The 21,852-nt window shown below is 34.2% G+C and overlaps 1 protein-coding gene across 2 annotated transcripts; it reads right to left on the reverse strand.

The window, feature by feature from the left end:
- Positions 1 to 1,286: 1,286 nt before the first annotated feature.
- On the reverse strand, positions 1,287 to 17,771 carry wg (Wnt family member 1 wingless). Of its 2 annotated transcripts, none has more exons than XM_089708110.1 (4): positions 17,581 to 17,771; positions 12,645 to 12,907; positions 4,496 to 4,794; positions 1,287 to 3,728 (listed from the first exon to the last, which is right to left on the reverse strand). In XM_089708110.1, the coding sequence occupies exons 1-4, from the start codon at positions 17,667 to 17,669 to the stop codon at positions 3,201 to 3,203; spliced, it is 1,179 nt and encodes a 392-aa protein (XP_089564236.1). In that variant the 5' UTR covers positions 17,670 to 17,771; the 3' UTR covers positions 1,287 to 3,200. The 2 variants fall into 2 exon arrangements, with proteins under 2 accessions (XP_089564236.1, XP_089564244.1); XM_089708118.1 differs by lacking the exon at positions 17,581 to 17,771 and adding an exon at positions 17,348 to 17,501.
- Positions 17,772 to 21,852: the final 4,081 nt, after the last annotated feature.

Below are 21,852 nucleotides of genomic sequence, written 5' to 3' on the forward strand. Positions count from 1 at the left end.
CAGACCACAGATAAATGAATACAGCAATAGAACAAAAAAAGTGCAATAATCGCAAAAAATCCAACCCACTTCAACATACAAGGTCCTGCGTGAAAAATTATTCACGCTGTTTCAGATTCAGCCACGCCATTCGTATCTCTTATGACAGATTTCTTAGTTCGTAAACATAAATTTTCTCTTGCGCTCGATACTCGTGGGAACACGCTTGAGGCACTGCCGACCACCAAGATCGACAAACTTTTCACTTTCGACGTTCAATCCCTACAAATTTCAACCCTATATTTACGGGTTAAGATACAATTTCCATTAAAAAGTAACCATCATCTATTTAGAAATAAAGCAGTTTCAGAAAATTGCACTATCAAAACCCTATAGTTGCGTTCGTAATAAAACAAAATATGGAATAGTACGACTTCGATATGTTCCAAACTGATTTATGGTATAAGCTTTAAACCTATTTAATATCTAATATCTATGGAGGACATCAGAATTTGATGAATTTAAATACCTTAAATAAATAATCTTTTGTAGCTTAGTATGATATATGTATACAAATCAATCAACATCCCACTAGGTACTGTACTGTATAATAGGTACCCGAATTACGATAACAATAATAATTATTAAGTAGGTACTAGAACTGGAAGTGGCGGCGTGACTCGCGTGGTAACTGTTATCCCTATTATAATTGATTTATCTGAGTACCAAATTTCATACAGATTATTGCGTGAAAGAGCAACAAACATTAATCAACACACACATACAAACTTTCGTGTTTATAGCACTAGCAGGACTCAATTTGAACATATTTAAAGAAATTTAGAATAAGATCCAGAAAATTCTATTGCCGTTTTTGCAACTTCATAAGTACTCAGTCATATGAATACTAAGGCTGTGTCTACACGATTCTAAACGTAGTGTATTTTATCACAGTCCTTTAATGGCCGCTGGAACAAGCATGTAGCTTGCAGATAAATGTTATGGGTTCGGCTTGTACATTTCAAGACCATAATATGTCATTGCTTGTAATAATGTTGTCAGAATCGATCTCTGCGTGTTGTTTCTGTTAATAATTTTTGTTTATGGCTTTATATTTTTTATGGAAATTAGTAAAAAATGATAATAAGATTAATCATGATAGTTTTATGAATTTTTTTATACAAGCTATGTCAAAATATTTTTTTTTACAAGATTCAAAGTGTAAAAATTAGATGAATTGGTGGATGGTGAAATAAAAAATGGTATATTTGATTGATTTTATATTTTTAGTAACAACTAATCAATATTTTAATCATAAATAGATACTAATGTACAATTGGCATTATAATAATGCGTCAACCCCAAGACGGTCACTGGACGAAATAATTTCAACAATATTTCACTATACAATAATAGGAATTGAGATTCAGTTTAGTTCAGCTGATTTTAATTGCATTAAACTAATATTAACAATTAAAATGCTACATTCACATAAATAACTTAATAAAATATGAATAAAATTATTATTTACATGCTTAAAATTTTGTAAGTACAATTTTATTTTGGCAGTTTATTTAAAAAAAGCTGTCAGTTGTAAAAGTGGTAATGGAAACAAATTAATTTCATATTACTATCCAATTCTATTTTATAATACTTCAGTTACATTATCACATTTAAATAAATAATAATAAACAGCTTTATCGCACGGAATAATAGAAAATACATCAGTCTTTTATTAGCAAAACTTTTCTACTTAAAAAATTATTGTCACTGTCTTAGCTATCCATTAAAATACCTATAAATTCGAGGTTCGTTTTACCAAATATAGATATGTACATTGTACAGTACTCCAAATAACACAACCGTTTCAATTGAAAAATCCTACAAAAACAAAAGCTTTAATAAATACCTTAATTTAAAACTGGTCTGAAATTATTTTATCATTAAATTCATTATAATACAAATGTAACATTACAAGACCTATCCTAGCAATACTTGTTAATTATTTTATATCACATAGTATGAAAATATCATTCACGTTGATATATCTCTAATAAAGCTCTATTTTCAACTGGCAAACTGTTGACGAGGCCTGTCAAAATTATCAAGGAAACCTGTTTAGCACTTGCTCTATTAAATCTGTCGAATAAATTAGTAGTTATATTTTATCAGAGGTAGTCAGTAGCACGGTTAGAAAGTTACGTATGTAATTCCAAATCAACAGTTTGCGTACCCTAATTAAATACAATAAAAGCGATCTGTACATGCTTTAATAAATAAAGAACAACTGTCTCACGAGCAACTGTTTAAAATCTATAACAACTGTCAAGACTCAGGACTGTACGCGCAGCTTTATCTTCGAATATCGGCCGCAGCACGTATACAATATTATACGTATAATACTGATTATTTAATTCTTTTAATATTTAATTAACATTCTCGAGAGCGTTTATCTCGTAATGTGGGACACTTTTACGATGGTGCTACTTATACACTGATAAGAACAGCTAGCAGCCTCGGAAGGTGAACACCCAAGATGGCACTTTATCCGAATGCATTAAAGGTGCAATTTGCATAAAACAACTTAATAATTAATATAAAATTTTAATTACAAGATAATTTCGCTCCCGAGCCTCAAAACAGATAATGTGACCGTACACCCAACGCTAACGTCTATAAAATTGAAATTTTAAATGGGATGGCAGGAATTATTTATGTTGTAATCGAAGTATAACAAAATTGCAATATAATTTATATAACTTTGAAATGATATTAGGAAATACCATTTAAAGTAGTCTTTCGTCTTTCACATTCGCGCTTGGGGTGAATTCTAATAACAGAAGTCCATTATCAAATAAATAATAAATTACGCTTCACCGTGTAATGAAACCAATAAATCCAGTTACTTTTATAAATTGATGACTTTGACTTATATAAATCGTCCTGAACTGGTCTTATTAGTATCTCTACAACGGTGTAAAATACTAGATCACATTCACACTTAATAGTTGAATAAATTACTCTAAAGAGTAACAGCATTTTAATATCACGCCAGATAAATAGCAATGTTCAATTGTATACACAGTTTAAAAAATATTTACATAAGTCAAAATGGGAAGTGATCATATACACGATTCCCGTTCGTAACTCAATACAAAATACTTCACAAGAAGTCCGAGGCACTGATTGGATACATAGTTTCTCACTAATTAGCAGCGAGTCTATAAACACGTGTGAACCACTTTTTCCGTGCGACACATTTTGCACTTAACTTCACAACACCAGTGGAACGTGCAGTTACACCGTTCCACGACGAACATAGTCTCAGTCCGGTAGCCGCGCCCGCAACACATGAGGTCGCAGCCGTCGACGCCGATACTCGTGTCGTTGCAGGTACGCCCGTGCGTGCCGGGAATGCCCAGCCTTGGGTTCTTTTCGCAGAAGCCCGGCGATGATTCCAGGTACACAAGGTCCTTGGATCCCGGTGATTTGTGGTCGGGATTGTGCGGCCGCAATTGGAATCGATATCGATCCCTTCGCGGCACTCTGTGGGGCGCCGCGTCGTTCCGCTGCACTGGCGCTTCCAAGTCTGTGTTGGACATCATCACTCTCGATGCGCCGTCGAAACGGTCTTTTAGCGCGTCCCCGACGGAGCGGAAACTGGGCAGCCTCATCCAACACGTTTTCACCGTGCAGGACCCCGACATACCGTGGCATTTGCATTCCTGACGCATCTCCGTTTGCACGTGCTGTATGGACAAAAACAATAAAATTAGCTCGTCTCTATATTGGATCGATAAAAATAAAAGGGATCCATATTAATGTTCGAATATCATCGACTCATTTGATAAGCGTCGATGCGAGTGATCGATGATGTTAAAAGCTCACTTCATCGATCGAATCTTACGATCAAGCAAATTGTTACAAATCGATAGAAGGTGGGCCGATCGTCACAACGCGTGGACAGATCATAAATCATGCTCTATGGGCATTCATCATTCTCAGAATGTAGATAAATGACGCGAGGATGGAGACAGTAAATATTTTCCTATCTCATAGGGCACACAGAGTTCTTTGTGCCTTTCACATGTAGATAACAGCGTGGCCGTACGATATTATCCAAATACGTGTTAAACAATTGTCAGAATGGTGTAAATATTCATCAGGTGAACACCCAGTTCGTTCGTCGTGACAGGAATTTAGTTAATTATTCGTTTGGGTGGCTCGCGGCGCCAAATGTCCCTTTTGATGAATTTTGGGAAGAATTGTGGGTATGCAAATGTGGGTGTGCGGTGGGAGGGAGATGTCCGAGCGCAACGAATGAGTGCCTGTTGCGCAGTCGTCGCTCAATGGGCTGAGCCATCCGGCGCATAATTAATTTTAGTCATAAGCGACACGTCAAGTGGCTGACGAACGATCGTCACCCGTAATGCTAATGTAAACATGATACGTCATCAGCTTCTTGGCTGTTTAATGGACTAGTGTAAGTGACCGATGAGTGATTCGAGATACATACCATTCTGCCGGCTTCGTTGTTGTGAAGGTTCATTTTCTCTCTGAGGGTTTTGCCTCTCTCGCCGGTGTCGACGAACTCTCTGCTGAATTTGAAGCCGAAGCCGATGTTGTCGCTGCAGCCGCCCCACTTCCAGACCCGCACGTTGGCTGCTGCCGCCGCCCTGGAGCGGTGCGGGGCGCGGTCCACGTGCGAGTAGTCGCACGTACACGACTCGATGGAACCCTCCGCGCATGCGCGTGACACTGCGTGTGTCACTCCAGCGCTCGTGATCGCATAAATGAATGCAGTCTCTCGACAACCTAGGACAACAAAAACATATATTTAGATATACAATTTAAAAATATAATATATTTCGTATTTTTATGTGCCATTACAATTAGCGTTCTTTGTTAAAAAGCAATATATTATACGAAACAACTCTTAAGTGTCCAAAGATTACGTAGATTGCGAAAAACCTGTAAAAGGCAGGTAGCAAGTCTCTTTTTCGTCTTAATATTATTGTTTTGATAATAAGAATATACAGTTTATGGTATTTCACATAGATATGTTTGGTATTCGTATAATTAATTCATCCCAACAACGGAGGGTCCCATATTTTAATCAAACTTTATTACTGCTCGGGGTAAAGGAACAAAAAATTCTCATCACATTAATATGTTTGGTATTAAAATACAAAAATATTCGAACAAGCAAATTGCAGTGGGAAGGGCATTAGACCCCGACGATCACAGAATGGCATTACGCAGATTGTTTTTACTTTATATTTTTATGATGTTTGTTGTTATAAAGTCTTCTATGAAAATAAAATAAATAAAACACATTCTATTCTAAAACAAAACTATGAGGTTATCATAACTGATAAAAAAAATCAATCCAATTTTCAGTGACAAATATTATTCCAACAACATGTATGTACAAAATATAAAACCGAAATTATAATTGAGACATGATTACAATATAATCGATGAAATATTCATTCATCTCGAACGAATAAATCGATATTCCGTATCGAATACTATAAATAATTAATGGTCCAGCATTAGAATCAAATACTCATAAAATACAATTAAAGAAAGAGTATATCTCGATGGAAAATAAAAGAAGGAAACTTACCTACCCGAGCGATTATAAATTTGGTCATTACAATCGATTTTGACGCGCATCGAATTTCTTAAACATCGATTAAATTTGAGTTCTTCATCGATTAATATAGACAGAACGGTATACGTTTAATTTATTTATTCTATTATATGATATTATACATATTTGCATAAATAATATGATGTGTCATCAGACAACTAACTTGTTATTCAAATTTCTCCTTCGTTTGCTTATCTAATACATTTTGTGTCAATTTAACTATTTTATCAATGATTCCTTTGCCAACACTCGGAAACATTAAAATTAAAAGAAAAATATATTTATACAACCAATGCACAATACATTATTATATTTCAATTTCGATCTCAGAAAAGTCACTTTGATACTTTGACTGATGCTTATTAATTGTTTAATCCATACCTACTTACCTACTAATATTATAAATGCGAAAGTAACTCTGTCTGTCTGTCTGTCTGTTACTCAATCACGCCTTAACTACTGAACCAATTTGCATGAAATTTGGTATAGAGATATTTTGATACCCGAGAAAGGACATAGGATAGGTTTTATCCCGGAAATCCCACGGGAACGGGAACTATGCGGGTTTTTCTTTGACTGCGCGAGCGATGCCGCGGGTGGAAAGCTAGTTTATAATAAATTAATAACGAAAAAATAGACTAGCAAACATGACTCATCAAAAGCTTCACGCAGTGCGCATACTTATTTAAAATCTAATGTCACTCCACACTGCCCATGTTTGTCTGTAATGTCTTCACTAACTTCTGAGCAATATGAATATGAATACCAACTAATGAATACCGAATTCGATACAGCAATTCTATTTGAATATTCATCTGATAATATCGTGATATGAAACATCTCCTCTGGTGGGCTTCCGGCCACCTCGCATGTACATACTACATAAAAACGCTGTGCAATAAAAAGTACGACGCGTATTTCTCGTTATTTATAATATTATGTGGAACAAGCGAAGATCGTTATTAAGGGCTCAATAAGCAAATGGAATCATTTTTTATTGAGTTGTCATCGTTCGGAGATATAAATTACGCTCAGCCTGAACACAACGCTGAGGTTCGCGATTCGCTTTTTGCCTTTCCATTTGGGATGTAACAGAAAAGTATTTTATTCAGCAATTACTTGGGACGTTGGACTTGGAATTTTAATGTCAATTTTGTCATTCAATAGCAGGACATTAATTTAAACAACGTTCAACGTAATGAGTTGACTACATTCGCTGGCAAGTGGGACATATGTGGGGGTTGTGACTATTAAAGTGAGCAAAAAACAGTCATAAATGCGTATGAAGTAACCGATGATAGTTGTAAATTAACTTGAAATCGAAATCCGTTTCAATAGGTCAACGGGTCTCGTGAGTCTAGTGCAGCTAATAATAACGTTAACGTACTATTAATAGTTTTCTTAGTATTTCTATCTTCTATTTTCGAGTAATAAGTTAACAAAGTAATCGCTTCTAGAAGACAAACCGATCGACTACGATTACAATCGGATCATAAAGCGATAAACACACGGATATGAGGTATGAGTCAGTGTATCGGAGGTCTGTCGGCGGGGCGCCTTCGCCAGGTGGAATCTACCACGTGCTGGGCCTTACATGTCTTCACACACCACACATCTGGCGACTGGCTCCACATGTGTGCACCCGCTGAGATTTTTATTCGCTACTTTTACTTATCTATTGATGACATAACGGAATATTAACCAATTAAACGGCAACCGGAATATTTTTAATTGGTCCGCGAGTGATTCACTACGCCTAACCCGTCTGACGACGTCTCGACTACTCTTTGTTACGCTAATAAGACGCGAAATATTTATATAAAACTATAAATAATTCAATAATTTATATCGCTGGCGTCCACCATCGATTTCTCGGGACAACAAAAGCCGATTGTCGCATTGCGAATAAATCGCGACGTAGAAAAATTATGACAGATGTAAGAAGGCTTCGCTCGAGAGAACGCATTAGTCACGGCATTAAATAAAATGCAAATTCATTCTATACAGCTAATTAACTGGCCAAATAATCTGGCACTATTCATGTCCAAACGCAAATAATAATTAGGCCCGGAATCGCTGAATCTATGTCTATGTAAGACATGCGTTATAATGACTCAGTATTATTTTATTGAGACAATCCAGCCCCATCAAACCGCAGTCAAATAAGAACAGACATGAGTAATGTGAATCTATAAAAGTAAATTATTATTATAACTGATAATAAAGTGCTGTCGGTTGATTATCTGCGTCGATAATAAATGATCCCGAAGGCGGTTTACAGCGCAAGCATCGAGCGATAATGCGTCCTGCTCGATTGACAGTTAATGCGAGGCGTTCACGATTTATAAAAGTCAAAAAATCGTAAATCCAACCGAGCGAGAGCGTTAAATAAAACTTAATCACTGTTGACATTTGATGAACACCTGGCCTCACAGAGCAGACCATTAAATAATTCGAAATTAATGTACTAATTAAATATATTCCATCGCATTAAGCCATCACTTCCAAGTGTTTCGAAAAGATTAATTTGAAGGATTGACTTATGACGGTTTCCCGCGTCGCGCTCCTTGCACATTATTATTTATTGCAAGTGGCATTATTCAAATTTGATGAGCCGTAATTACTCAAAACAACCATAAATCACCGCGTTTTATAATACGATGTTTTGCCGGTTTAGAAATCGTTCTATCAGAGAAGGGCAATGAAGTCATTCATTCAGTGTCTTTTTATTTTACGAGCGCATTATGCCACTATTTTATTGCATTATAAGCTACTATATTAGTTTTTTGTTCTTAGTAGCACATTATCGTGACATTATTTATGCTTTTGTTTAGTAAATCGTTACATACAAGGGTAAATTAACAGTAATTTGGAGAACAGTTTGAATAGAGTAATAAAGAGCAATAATTCATTTTCGTTATGCTATCTGAGGGTGATAATTTCCTCACAACAGCGCACCGGTGGCCACTGCGACAATTCAAAACTCCGGAGCAGCAATATATCACTCATTGTGAGTGGCACAAAGCACTTCGAGCTACCACTCGCTACCAGTCTACCCATTCACACAATGAACAAAGACATTTGTTTCCATACTACAGAAAAAGTAGCGAAAATAATTTGATTTAAAACAAGCTGTCCGCTGATGATAATAATGAACGACGCTTTTGAAAGACTTTTATATGAAACAACGTTATTTGCGAACAACTGCATGAGACCCGGCATCGAATCGATCGTTATTGAAAATAATACAAAACATAAAACCCAAAACGCTTATCTAATTGAGCATTAAATATTTCATCGAGGGAATTTTATATCCGTTTTATTTTCGGTTAATATGGTTTTATACGTTTTATCCGCCCACGGCGATGGAATCCACGAGACGAAGGCTCCGCGTACGAGACCTTAAAACAGGAAATGTTTGGTGGAGGTCGTTTTATTGGCCGAGTTACCTGCTATTAGGGGCATCGATAGGTGTAATCGTGGCTTCCGTGGAGCGTGTTGCGATACAGTCGCATCGCCAAACCGCGCCACAGGGGGCCTCCCTGCGGGACCCCGGTCCCATATATTTCTCTATTCTCGGGTCAACAATGACCCGTCACATAAAAACTGGACTATTGTACCGTCGTCATCATTTGTGTTAATACGATCCTTGAGGTTTACACCACAATGAGATGAAGATGTCGCATCAACTCATCAATGGCGTGTCGACATGTATATTAGCGATGATTCGTGTTCCGTCTGGGGGGGCTTTGTTAGCCCTGACTGTAATTATAACGGGGAGAGTCTATTCAGCGAATCGGATGGACTGTGGCGATACGAAATCGCATATTTACGATTGTTTAATGAGTAGCGTTGTGATGAGCTCCCGCGGTGCGGCCATGCGTTTTTATGTTTTTCTCAAATGAACGTAATTGCAATGTATTAAAAGGTTTATCGCGAGATATTTGCGGCCGGCCATAACACCGGCCGCATGATCGCCCGCCCTGGCTGCCCTTAATAAAGTAATATTCTCTAAATGCACACGCATATAACATAAATTTTGTATCGTCTCTTACTCTTTTTATAGACTTAAATTATCATGACGGTGGTCCGCATATACTCGCCATATCTCGTTTTAATTTAGAAAAATTATTCTTATCTTTTGTATTACGTTTGGTTTCAAATAAAAATATTGAATATTTTAAATGCTCTAGGCGTTTCGATTTATGATTGGCAGAGGTATAATAATTTAATTCGTTTGCCCCGCTGTCCGTCGCTTGGGCTAATAAAAAAAGACTATCTAACTGAGTAATTGCTGGTCTCGTATTAATGAATTTTATCGCCTTAATTGGTTCTGTCTCAGCAATTTACATTATTCTACTTACATAAATAAGACGGAGCTAATCGCTTTGGGTCCAATTCTTTTTGATTTACCTGTAGATATATTCTCGAAGCTAACAGGTCTATTCTTGCCTCCGGCGCTCGATCCGACTCGTTTTTTTCAATCGATAAAATATTAATGTTGTGTAAACATATAAATCTAATTGCTATTTGTTACCAATTATCTTCCAAACGAACGTTCAAAATATTTGTGGCCTACGCGACATAATATCAATTTGTATGTTTCCGATTGACCTCCATGCGACCATATTATCATAATTATTTATAGATCTGATTGATATCGAATTTGTATTCATAGATTATTAATGTATTTATGAATAATTATTCACATACAGCGAATATGAACGTGCTGTTTAAATGTGTACGCTTTAATTTACGATATCTGTTCCGTTTGAAAGCTTTTAAGTCGTGGCAACAGACGCTGTGTCTCGTCTCGACCGCTGGACTGTGTTCAAAGAGCGAGTTAATAGAAACATCATTTACAGAAAGCGTTTGCGCATTTCATTAACAGAAGAGACAAGGGTCAGTAACCGTGGCGCCCGGCTTCCTAAGTCATCCCGATATCGCCCCGAATTCAAAATGAGATCGAATTAGACCGAGATACGGCTGCGTATGCTCTTAATTCCGAAGATAACCTCCTTAATGCAGGCTGAACTCCGGTCTATGTCTGGGAAACGTTTTTTTGTACTGATAAATGCATTTCCTTCTAAAACGTTACGTTCATTCAACTCGCGTTTGTTTTGGTTTTAAATAACATTAGATCGAAAGATCGAGATTTGATTTACAATGCTAGCCGTTTTTTGCTAAATGTCTTGTTGTACCAGCCAGATGTTCGCAGTTCGCAGGCTCATAATAAGGCGTATCGCGTACAAAGCATCGAAATTGGACACCGGAGATAGGGCAGTCCTGATTCAAGCTACAAAATAACTTATGCAGTTCCAAAACTACACGCCACAACAATTTTAAACCTTATCACCAATAAATAGCGCGCTATGTCGAATAAATCTTACGCAAAAAGCTTTTTGTTGTTAACATTTTAATTTTCGTAAGTGCACCTTTTATGAATTTAATCTCGCCTCTTTATTATTACGTACCCATTACAACATTATCCATACAAAATAAAATGTATGTGACTTTCTCTAGTGAGTTATTAAGTCTGAGATTTAGTATGTGCCCACTGAATTTAGTAGTATAACAGGTTTTCTGACGGTAATGGATATATTTGCTGATTTGTATCTATCGATAAAATCGCATCTATTCAAAGTAAGTGAATGAAATGGCTATTGATGGATAATAGAAATCTTTTGCGTACTGGAATGCAAGATGTTAGAACTATCGAACTATCAATCGAAGAGTCTATTAAGATCAAAGTTGCCAGTATAAAAAAGTTATCTAATTCGAAGTTAAAAATAAAAAGAGCCATACACGAACGGGATTTTGAACGTCATTCGTTTGTGTAATCGATACGGGATGTTTTATCTTGATGAGCCCTTTATATGTGCCCCCAACGCGCTACCCTCCCGGTGAATGCAGATAACATCTCTAAAAGGGTTGCCAACTAAAGATATCACTTAATTTGTAGCCACTCTTTGTAACCGGGATTAGCTTAGATACAAACCTTTTTGTGTACAACGTTTTTTAACAAATTCTGCATTGAAATACAGTTTTGATCGTATTTTTTAAGAGATTACTTCACTTAAACGTCTCAATGTCTCATATTATGTTCTTTAGTATCGCCAGGGATATTTACGGCTTATCTTCTTATGTTATTTTAAACGTTTTGTTCCTTTTGTGAGGACAAAATTGAGACAAACGAATGACGCGTGTTCTTATATTCGCTATTTATGTTTCTTTGTTATGTTTTTTATTTAATATTGGCAAAGGATAATCGGGGTCCGGACATTAACTTGTCAGTCTTTATCAGAATTTATACTTAATTAAGTCCATAATAAACAATTTATATAACTAAAATTTTCTGTTTATTACATGCATGTTTATTACATGTTTATTACATACATTATATGCTCTGCAGTAGGTAGGCGATCGTAATTATATGATACTCAATATTGTCGTCTGTCGTTTTGTCAAGATCTCCATAAGTACCTTTTAAGTATTGTTATCCAAATGATATTTAGTTAATCGGCTGTTGAAATCTTAATCGTATTGAATTCGAGTTCTCTGTTTATTAAAATCTATAATGATTCTTTTCAAATACTTGAGGACATTTTGTGATTAATATTTATATTATGTAATAATAAATATTTATAAACAACTTTGAGTTTTTGGCTTGCATCATTAGTTGTTTGAGTATCCGAATATGGTGCGACTTCGCTTTATAGGAAATAGAATTAGTTAAACAAATTGAAATAGCGATTTATTTAGAGTCTACGTTTACGAAATATTATAAATACCCCACGTAGGTACTATGTTCTTCATGGATATGATAACATAGAAATAAAATTACGAATTAGAATTTGTTGTACGTAGATAGTTACTTTGGATCTTATTTTATTTGGAAAAAATTGTGTGATTATGTTGGTACACATTTATATCTATGGGAATAAAACGCACAAATCTTTACAAAGTGAACTATACAATATATAAAAATGGTTTGAAATTTTTGACTCACCTCTATCAACGATTTTGCCGAACAAATTTTTGCCTCTCAAAAAGTTTCTCGTGGAACAGTTCCATCTCCTATATTTGAACTGGTGTTGGCACTCGGTGACAGCCATGCTGGCTCCCTTGGCGACTGCGGCTAGCACACCAGGGTTCTCTCGCGCTAAGCGGCGCTGCTTTCGTCGTAATGTGGCGTGGACCGCTGGGTCCATGTATAGCACACCAGGTGACAGTGGGGACAGATTGTTCGGTTCACCCGCTTTTGCTATGCCCCTGCGAATGGAAATAGATCTTAGTGTGTTGATTTAGAGATCAAAATTGCTAAATACTTAGAATAGTTGGTATAGGTACGTTTCCAACTAACATTGTAGTTTATGTATACGAATTTAATTAAACATTGTTTTAACTATCAACTTCCTTGAACGCATAAAAAACAGCAGATTAGTAGTCAAGAACACGACAAAAGCTCACGTTGCTTAACGGTTATCTAAAAACAATGCAAAAAACAACACCCCAAATGCACTGAAACGCTAAAAAAATAATCCCAATAAACCGGAACGCCACTTAAGGCAATGGGTGCAACTCAAAATGAAATGCTCATTTGGGAAGGCAAAGACAACAAACAATTGACGACCGAACTGTCAATCCGCAGACGTTTAGATAAATATTTGCGTCGCGCATTAATCCTCAAGGGCTAAGCGAACAAACAGTGGGCCGATCCACATCTCAACCTATTGACTCTGCCCTGACCGCGCTCCGGCTCACCGCATACGTACACATGCGAAACATCGCTTTCAAATAGAATATAACGTCCATTGCTCGCCACCCACGCTCAGATTCTTTTATTCTATCCACAAACACGCAATACACATTACGTGTTTCATATCTAGCTATGTTTGTATGTATTTAGTATTACATAATGAAGGTTTGTCTCACAAAAACGTAGTGCACTCTGAGCTGGAAATCGTATTATATTTACCTTTCTTTGTAGTCAAGTGTTACGTAAATATGAACGTGTTCGTCGGAAATTCTGTTTCCTCCGAGAATTTGTGGTTCGTACGGCTCGAGTTTTAGAACTATGATATGTTTTTAGGATACATTCTTCAAAAGTTAAAGTGCTCTTACCGCATAGAACGGTAATTTAATGTCATCTCGAAAAAAACAAAAACAACATCTGTACCATTTAATGTCATGTAAAATTGGTTAATTAATTAGTAATGTAGGTATTTACATCTCTAAATGTTAATTTAAATATTAATATTATAATATTACATTGCATATATAGCATAAGCAAGCTTTTAGTTGATGTATGTAAATTTAAAATTGAACAGAAAAATACAAACGAAAGATGAGCGGCCGTTCTTACAGCGAGATCATATTGACATAACTAAAAACAAAGCAAAGGATCCATATTTGTCCATCCGTGCGTAAAGTCCTCTACACTTGTCACTTTGGTAGGAAATCAAATATAACAGAGATCCTCAAGAAAAAATAATGAATACCTTTCACGGGTAAACGCAATGTTTAGACAGTGATAAAGACTGTGTGAATGTGTCAAAATAACAAATATTTTTTCGAGTTCTTGCCTGGGGTAATTAAAATTTCTCTTTGCTTCTTTTAGCATTCGTTATCCGTATTTGGATGTGGATTAATTAGTATATTTTAGATACGAAATCGTTTATTCAATAGCTCAGTGAACGGTGTGACCTGTTTACAGTTACTAGTTTTTCGCCGGCCAACTTGTTTAAATGTTTCATGCTTAATTACCTCGTGTTGTACACGGCTACTTTATTCGTCACTTTTTCCAAGTTTTGAATAAATTAACCGAGCCGACAATGGCAATGCTATTCGTTTAACAGCGGTTACCTTTCTTGTGTAAGTAATTGATACTTTCAAGCTTACTACACGATGCATTCATTTAAATATATAATCGTCGGTTTGGCAATTTAATGATTAATTAAGGGTTTATAAACAAACAAAGTACTTTAGCGTTGGCTGGTCGTTTCTACATATTCAAGTGGATATTTTGATTATATTTTTATCCAACCGTTGTCCGTTTTATATGAAGTAATTAATTTGGATCACATTCCCCCTTAATCACTCCGATAACACAGAACTACCATCAAAAAGATAATTGTGACAAGACTGCCTCTTAAACGTCTGCAGCGTGTTGGCGATTCGAGACACGCGCGTTGAATACAAATTAAGCTTTTATTATTTAATTTGTTGCCATCGCAGGCGTCAAAATTTCAAGTTCTCTACCAGTCTAATGTGACCTGTCACCGTGTTCCTATCTCGGAGAATTATATCTTGAGATGAAGTTCATCTTACAATGGTTGTATTATCAAAATAATCCGCAACACGATTTCCATTGTAATGTAATATGACGTACGTGCTATGGTTACAAACTGTGTTTTGCTAAATTATTTCAATATTTGATTACTATTTTTAAATTTACAACCGTCTATAATACCGAGTTGGTGTTATTTCTCAGTACAGTTTCTACAGCATATAAGATAGGTATGTATTTATAAAAAAAGATTCATTTTGTATACTTAGAGACTAAGAACAAAAATTGATGAAATTGTAGCAGTTAAAAATGACAAGAAGTAGATAGTAAAATTGATTTGGTAAGTATATGTTTGTAAATTACTTTAAAGGGCTATTATATTATTATTATCGAATTAAGCAAAAACTATTTTACTAAGCAATGAATAAACTATAAATTTTAAACCATAAATTATAAAAATAAAAAACAGTAAGCAATAACTAAGTAGGTACAAAATCTTTCCGTCGGCAAAGACAATTTTTATTTTTTAGATAGGTAGGAACATTTATGTTTTGTAAATTGTGAATTAAATCTCAGTTATACAATAATTAATAACAAAAAAGTATATGTTTGTTCAGCGTAACGCGCACGCGCCACTTTTTGTTAACAAAATGATAGGAAGAGATAAGTTATATTGTAGATCTATAATTTTATAGATGCGTTATTATTAATTAATAAAATATTTAAATACAATTTAAATTATAAATAATTAATATTAGAAAAAAACACTTTCATTCATTTTATACCATTTTGTTGAATGCAAAAATGTTTTATAAATAAGTCAATCTCAATAATTTATGAACTATTAATTAGTCCATAAAAACATTAAATAATCAAATATTTGTTATAATTATTTAAATTACATTCGATCTATATTATAATCTCATTTAAATTATAATAAATAATAGTTACAAATATTTCACAACTTCATATAAAAGCGATGCCGACGGCCGGCGCAAGTCCTGAATACTTGATACTTTTTCTTAATACATATTATAAACATTATCATTATATGATGTTTAAATATTAAGTCATTACGATTTTGTAGTGTATCTATCAATAAATAAATATAACACAAAATAATACACAAATATGCGTATAAAATTATCAACTACATTTTCTTTAACCATTAAATAACAATGAAATAATCATTTTTTCATGAAATTAATACAATTTGTTTATTTTAAATATGTATAATGGAATATGTATTACTTCAAGGGTTTGCATAATTTTTACAAGCAATAAGATAAAAATCGCATCAGAATTCAGTCATAAATACGTTAATGGTTAAACGCGATTAATTTTATTAGCCGTAAATAAAATGTTTACGCCCTGTTCCCTTCGTAAATTACTTTGCACTTTATTTTGTTTTAATGAACGCGGATATGAAGTAACACCTTATTTTATTGTTGTTACCAGTAATTAAATTTACATGTTTTATTTTTATTAATGTTTACAAAATTTATTTATAAGTTATTTTTTAAGTAAGTATAATTGGATATCCTTTTTAAATTTTACGTTTAATTTTTAAATAATATTAAATGTTCTGTGTGTCTAGAAGAAATCGCTATTTAGCTACAAGGCCGTCGTTTGTAGCAATATATTCTAAGGCTAAGTCTCAATTTGTAATTTAAACAGAGCAATAAAGCATAAATAAATAAATTTATTCTCATTTGATTTTAATTTCAGAATATGTTCTTCTATAGGAATTATCCTTGTTAAATTTTACAAATTATGTTTTTTTTAATATGTTACTCTATTAATTCTTTACTCTATGAGATAGATTATACACAACAGATACCAGAGACACTGATAGTGTATTCAAATATAACTTGACGCTCCTGTCACTCATACGGGACATCTCATCAGTCTGGCTAACTTATAAACTTTTACTTTTATCTTAGTAATTTTGAATGATAATAAGTATTATATTGTTATACTTTAATTTCGTAGTATATTATCTATAGCTAATAGATAGATAGAATAGATATTAATGTGATTGAAGTATTTAAGTAGATATTTTTTTATTTATGAACTTTACTACTTTAACTAGTATCTATACATATAATATTATGTAACATATTCTTATTGAGTTATTAATGTTAACATTGCTATAGATTTTTAACTTCAAGTTTCATACATTTTAATACAAAAAATTCCTTACAACATATTTTAATCATTTTAACAATCTGTGTCGAACTATTAAAAGCCAAGTAAAGCAATAAACCCATAATAAGTTCAATGTTCACTAAAAAATTAGTACACCATTCCAGTGTACGTCCATTGATTAGTATCGACCATTTAACATCTCAGTAACTCATACGGCTGGTAGAACACGGATTTTATTTCGTTATTAACTTTTACTGCGCAATTATCGATCTTACGCGGTTCTGTTTATATCTTCGTTAATGATCCGCTAATTATGGGAGATATTTTAACATCTGGCGATGGAATGTACGCACAATTTTATCGTTTAACTTTAATGCAAATGTTGATTTACAATCACAATAAAAACGTAAACTAATTCTAACAGCGACATCAACAAACTAATAAACACAAGTGACATTGACGTGCGATGTCACGTCGTCGAAACATTGGAACATAGGACGTCACTCACCACCACATGCTGCCGCGGCCCCTGCGCGGCTTGCTGCCGGCCTCGCACCTCAAACACAGAAACAGCACAAACAAGCACAGACACTTCATTCTGCGATGGGCGGACCCGTGGCTTCACATGAGCGCGATCGTTCGCAGCACGGTTCGATCTGACGAGCGTCCGGCGACGTCGCCAAGGCGGGGTCGCTCTTGGTGGGAGTTTACCTGCGGCCGGCCACCGCCCGTTCCCACTCACACTTTTTTTACCTCGGTCATTGAGTTATGCAATTCAGTTAGATAATGCTATTGGATTATGAGCATCTTTGTTCGCCGCTCATTAAAGCGATGCGACCGATTGTTAATAGATAGGTACGGCATTTTTTTAATTTGTCGTAAGTCGTTTTCTTATATTATTAGGTGATACCTACTTTAGAACCTTGTAAATGGAATTAGCTGTTTGTTATTTAATTAAGCTTTTAATAAGGAAGCTTTATTATTTAATTTTAAATATATTTTTAAAATGACGCATATTAAGTAATTTTCTTTTTGTTTTAATTTTAGAGTATAATTAATATAACTACGCGATTTCTGAAATTACACTTTTTTAATCTTACTTTTCCTCATCCTCATTTTACTACATTAATAAAAAACTATTTTAAAAAATGTGAACGTGTTTTATACGCATCTGAAAAGAGGTTGATCACAAGGGGTAGCAAAATATTAGCAAGATTGTTTCTACAAGTAATGTTTTAACAAAGTCGACAACACGAATACGTAGAATCCAGTACCATAAAAATGGCGAATAACCTTTTCTGACCTTATTCACAATAGATACATTATGAGCACAGCACAATAGAGCAATAACTTACATTGTTCTATATATCTGTTTGTTAAGGGGTTGTTCTGGGTAGGTATGCGAATTACCTAGTAAGTGCGCTTCCTTATAAGTATGGTATATTTATTTAATATTTTATCGTTAAAGGTATGGAAACGGGGTAAGTAAAGGCCTTAATTTTTTTTTTTATTATGAGCGAATGTGGTAGGTTACTTTCGTTTTTGAATTTTAAGTTTTCTATTTGTTGTTTTAATAAGTTTAAACGTTAATCACAGTATCTAAGTAAAAAAAATATATATTGTTTGTAACATTATTTTTCAGTACATACCTACTTATTTATATACCTACCTGTTTGTATTTTATAACATACGTGCAATGATTGCAATTAAATTATTTATAAAAAAATAAAAATAAACAAAAACATGTTTCTACTATTGAATAAAATGAAAAGATAATAATTTTGATACACATATATTCTTGCATTCGTATATTTAAATCAATCTAGGTTAAGTTAAAATCATTCATTGCACTTACAGAATTTGTTCGTATGCAATGCGCGGGCGGCTTGCGCGCGAGTAGGAGGGGCGGCGGCGACCAATCAGAGCGCCGGACGCTTGCTCACTGCGCACGAGTGCCACTACACGTGCTCCAAGCGCGCGGGTACCGCGTTCCTTACGATTTTTTAATAAAGCATTTTATTTTGAAATATAAAAAAATTATATTTTTTGTTATATTTTAATTTGTTATACAGAAGACGGTTTCGAATGATTTGACACAAAATTATTATAAAAATAAATTTGATTACATAAATTTCATTGAAAATTTTATTATGCATGTAGTAAATAAATTTCTGACTGTTCATATTTTTTTTTCTGAATACAAAACGAATAATATGCGGTTTTGCATGGAAGCTTTCAAATAATCGCTGAGAGTGTAGTTCTAAAGAAAAGACATCAACGCGTTGTTCACGCTTCTTCTGTAAATTCCTAAAATTTATGCACGCCTTCCGAATGTCTACAATAATTGCAATCACATTCCTTTTAAGGTCATTCTCCTCTCTATCTCCATTTATCAGTCACAAAAGTTACTTTAAATATAACAAAAGCTCCTTCACTATAAAAAATTTCAAAATGTTCAATTAGGTACATATTATTTTATTTCCAGCAATATTCATTGAACTTTTTTATGTAGGTAATTATGAAATAAATGTATTTGTTTAAAAACTGTAGTAGGTATTTGATGCTAAATTATTATGATCTCTTTTGTAAGTATTCCTTCTCTCTTAGGTTACCTATAATAGTGTTTTCACAAACAACCACCCAGGACTGACATGACCCACATTTTCAAATCCCTTCATTTAAGAAATCACTCAATATTTAAGTCAACTAAACTTAAGTAACACTTCAACATTTCAAATTACAAAAACAATCACAAAAACTATGTCGCGTGCTCAAACACATGTTCCTATTTGACATATGTTATTTATGACTTAATTGCTATTTCATGTTTCCTACAGATGTCTGAGGAAGCTGGGAGTGTGTACTTATGTTGTGTATTAAATACTTTTTTATCACTTCGCTGATAAGCTAGTAGTCGCTTAAATATTCGCGATCAAGCTCACAAAACTTTTGCCGTTTGAGCTTTTATTTAATAAAATAATAGATAATTATTAAATAATATTACCTACTATAAAAACCAGAAATCCAGGTGTTCATTCAAACCAAAATGGTTATCTAGTATCTACTTCAATATGAAGTAAAGAACAAACTTAAGTTACAATACGAAACATTTAACATTATCCATCTCTTTAGTCTTTGTATAATATATAATTGAACGGTAATAATTGTTATAATGTGCCAATAAACTTTAACAATGAGGCCAAAAGAAAATAATAAAAATAGTAATGAGAGCGTGCATTGATGCCTTAACCAGAATCTAGCTCCTACCTTCACAACAATAAACGATATACATTGCTAAATAACCGAACAGTAGGAAACAATCATAATTTACAGCATTTTGTGACTCCAGTGAAATAATTAACGGACTTATTCTCAATAATTTGCCATGACATTCCTGAGTTACACTTCTGAGCACTACTTAAGTTACGGTCTTTGAAATATGTACTGTATTGCAAAGCGATAAAGTTCACATTTCAATACAAGTCCTCCTTGTGCTAGCTAAATATTTGGTGAAACAGAAGTGTCAATTATTACAAGCATTTATTTTGTGACAACTGTCAATGAGTTTAAAACCTTATGGTTGGACATGTAAAGTTCAAATTATCTACAAAAAGTTTTTCTATGGATTCTAAAGTGTAAGTCTCCAACTGATACCGTAAAATTTTATTCAAAGATCGCTTTGATTAACTTCTGTTTTATTATATTATTACTCTATATTACGTACCATCGTCTTTTTTTCTTCCTATATATCTAATATCTATCTAATATATTACCTAGTATAAAGGCGAAAGTTTGTAAGGATGTATGGATGTATGGATGTATGGATGTTTGTTACTCTTTCACGTAAAAACTACTGAACCGATTATAATGAAATTTAGCACACACACAGAGGGTAACTTGGATTAGCACATAGGATAGTTTTTATCCCGGAAATCCCACGGGAACGGGAACTATGCGGGTTTTCCTTTGCAAACGCGGGCTAAGCCGCGGGCGGAAATCTAGTTTAAAATAATAGTGTACATTTCTAGAAAGTAAAGTAACACTAAAAGTTGCACCCTGAAAAATATCTAAATTGGCAGCGTGTAACTAAAGGATGTTTTATGTTTAGTGTTAGCACAGGTGTAAGTATTTATTGATTTTATTAAAACTTGAACCGATACAATAATCAATGTACATATCGATTTCCTGTCAGTCATCAATCTCACGAAAAAAATAAACTGTGATATTTTCTATTATATTGACATTGCTATGAAAACGAAATCGGAGACGTTATTTGCCCAACAATTGTCCCAAGTCCAACTAACATTCTACCAAGAAAAACAAACAGCTTACTGCCAAAAACTATAAGTGATTCACACAACTTTCCCATCCTTCGCTTATCTCAACAAAAATCCCTCTTCTAAGACAATACGCAACAAATATACCATAAAACCTTACCTTTAGAACGACCTATCTGATGCCCACCACTACGATCAACATTAAACCGTATTGTTTTGTAATACAGTTGAGTATTACTAAGCAAATACTCCCGGATAACATTATACTCCTTTCAATGTATGTTTATTGCTGGAAGTAATAATTTTTATTATGTTTACAGATAGACGCGGTTGGCAGTTCAAAGCGGTGTGGTCGCCTCCCAGCGCGATCAATTTGAAAGGGTTTTATGATGATGACAACTGTGTTAGTAGCTCATTTTTGTATAGGAATTGTTAAAGAAACGCTAAATTCGACACTCGGTAGGGACTAGGGTAATGATTTATCTATGACGGAGCAAGTTTGT

The sequence above is a fragment of the Colias philodice genome, chromosome 2 (genome assembly GCF_061535455.1).
Source record: "Colias philodice isolate Cphi_HAF_F1 chromosome 2, ilColPhil1 Martin Lab GWU primary, whole genome shotgun sequence".
NCBI classification, from domain to species: Eukaryota; Metazoa; Arthropoda; class Insecta; order Lepidoptera; family Pieridae; genus Colias; species Colias philodice.

What these genes read in the sequence shown, in the direction of transcription:
- wg (XM_089708110.1), bottom strand. Translation starts at nt 17,669, where the DNA reads ATGAAGTGTCTGTGCTTGTTTGTGCTGTTTCTGTGTTTGAGGTGCGAG. An exon ending in GGCCGCGGCAGCATGTGGTG is followed by an intron (nt 12,908 to 17,580) that starts GTGAGTGACGTC and finishes TTCCATTCGCAG; the next exon opens with GGGCATAGCAAAAGCGGGTG. An exon ending in CGGCAAAATCGTTGATAGAG is followed by an intron (nt 4,795 to 12,644) that starts GTGAGTCAAAAA and finishes TTGTTGTCCTAG; the next exon opens with GTTGTCGAGAGACTGCATTC.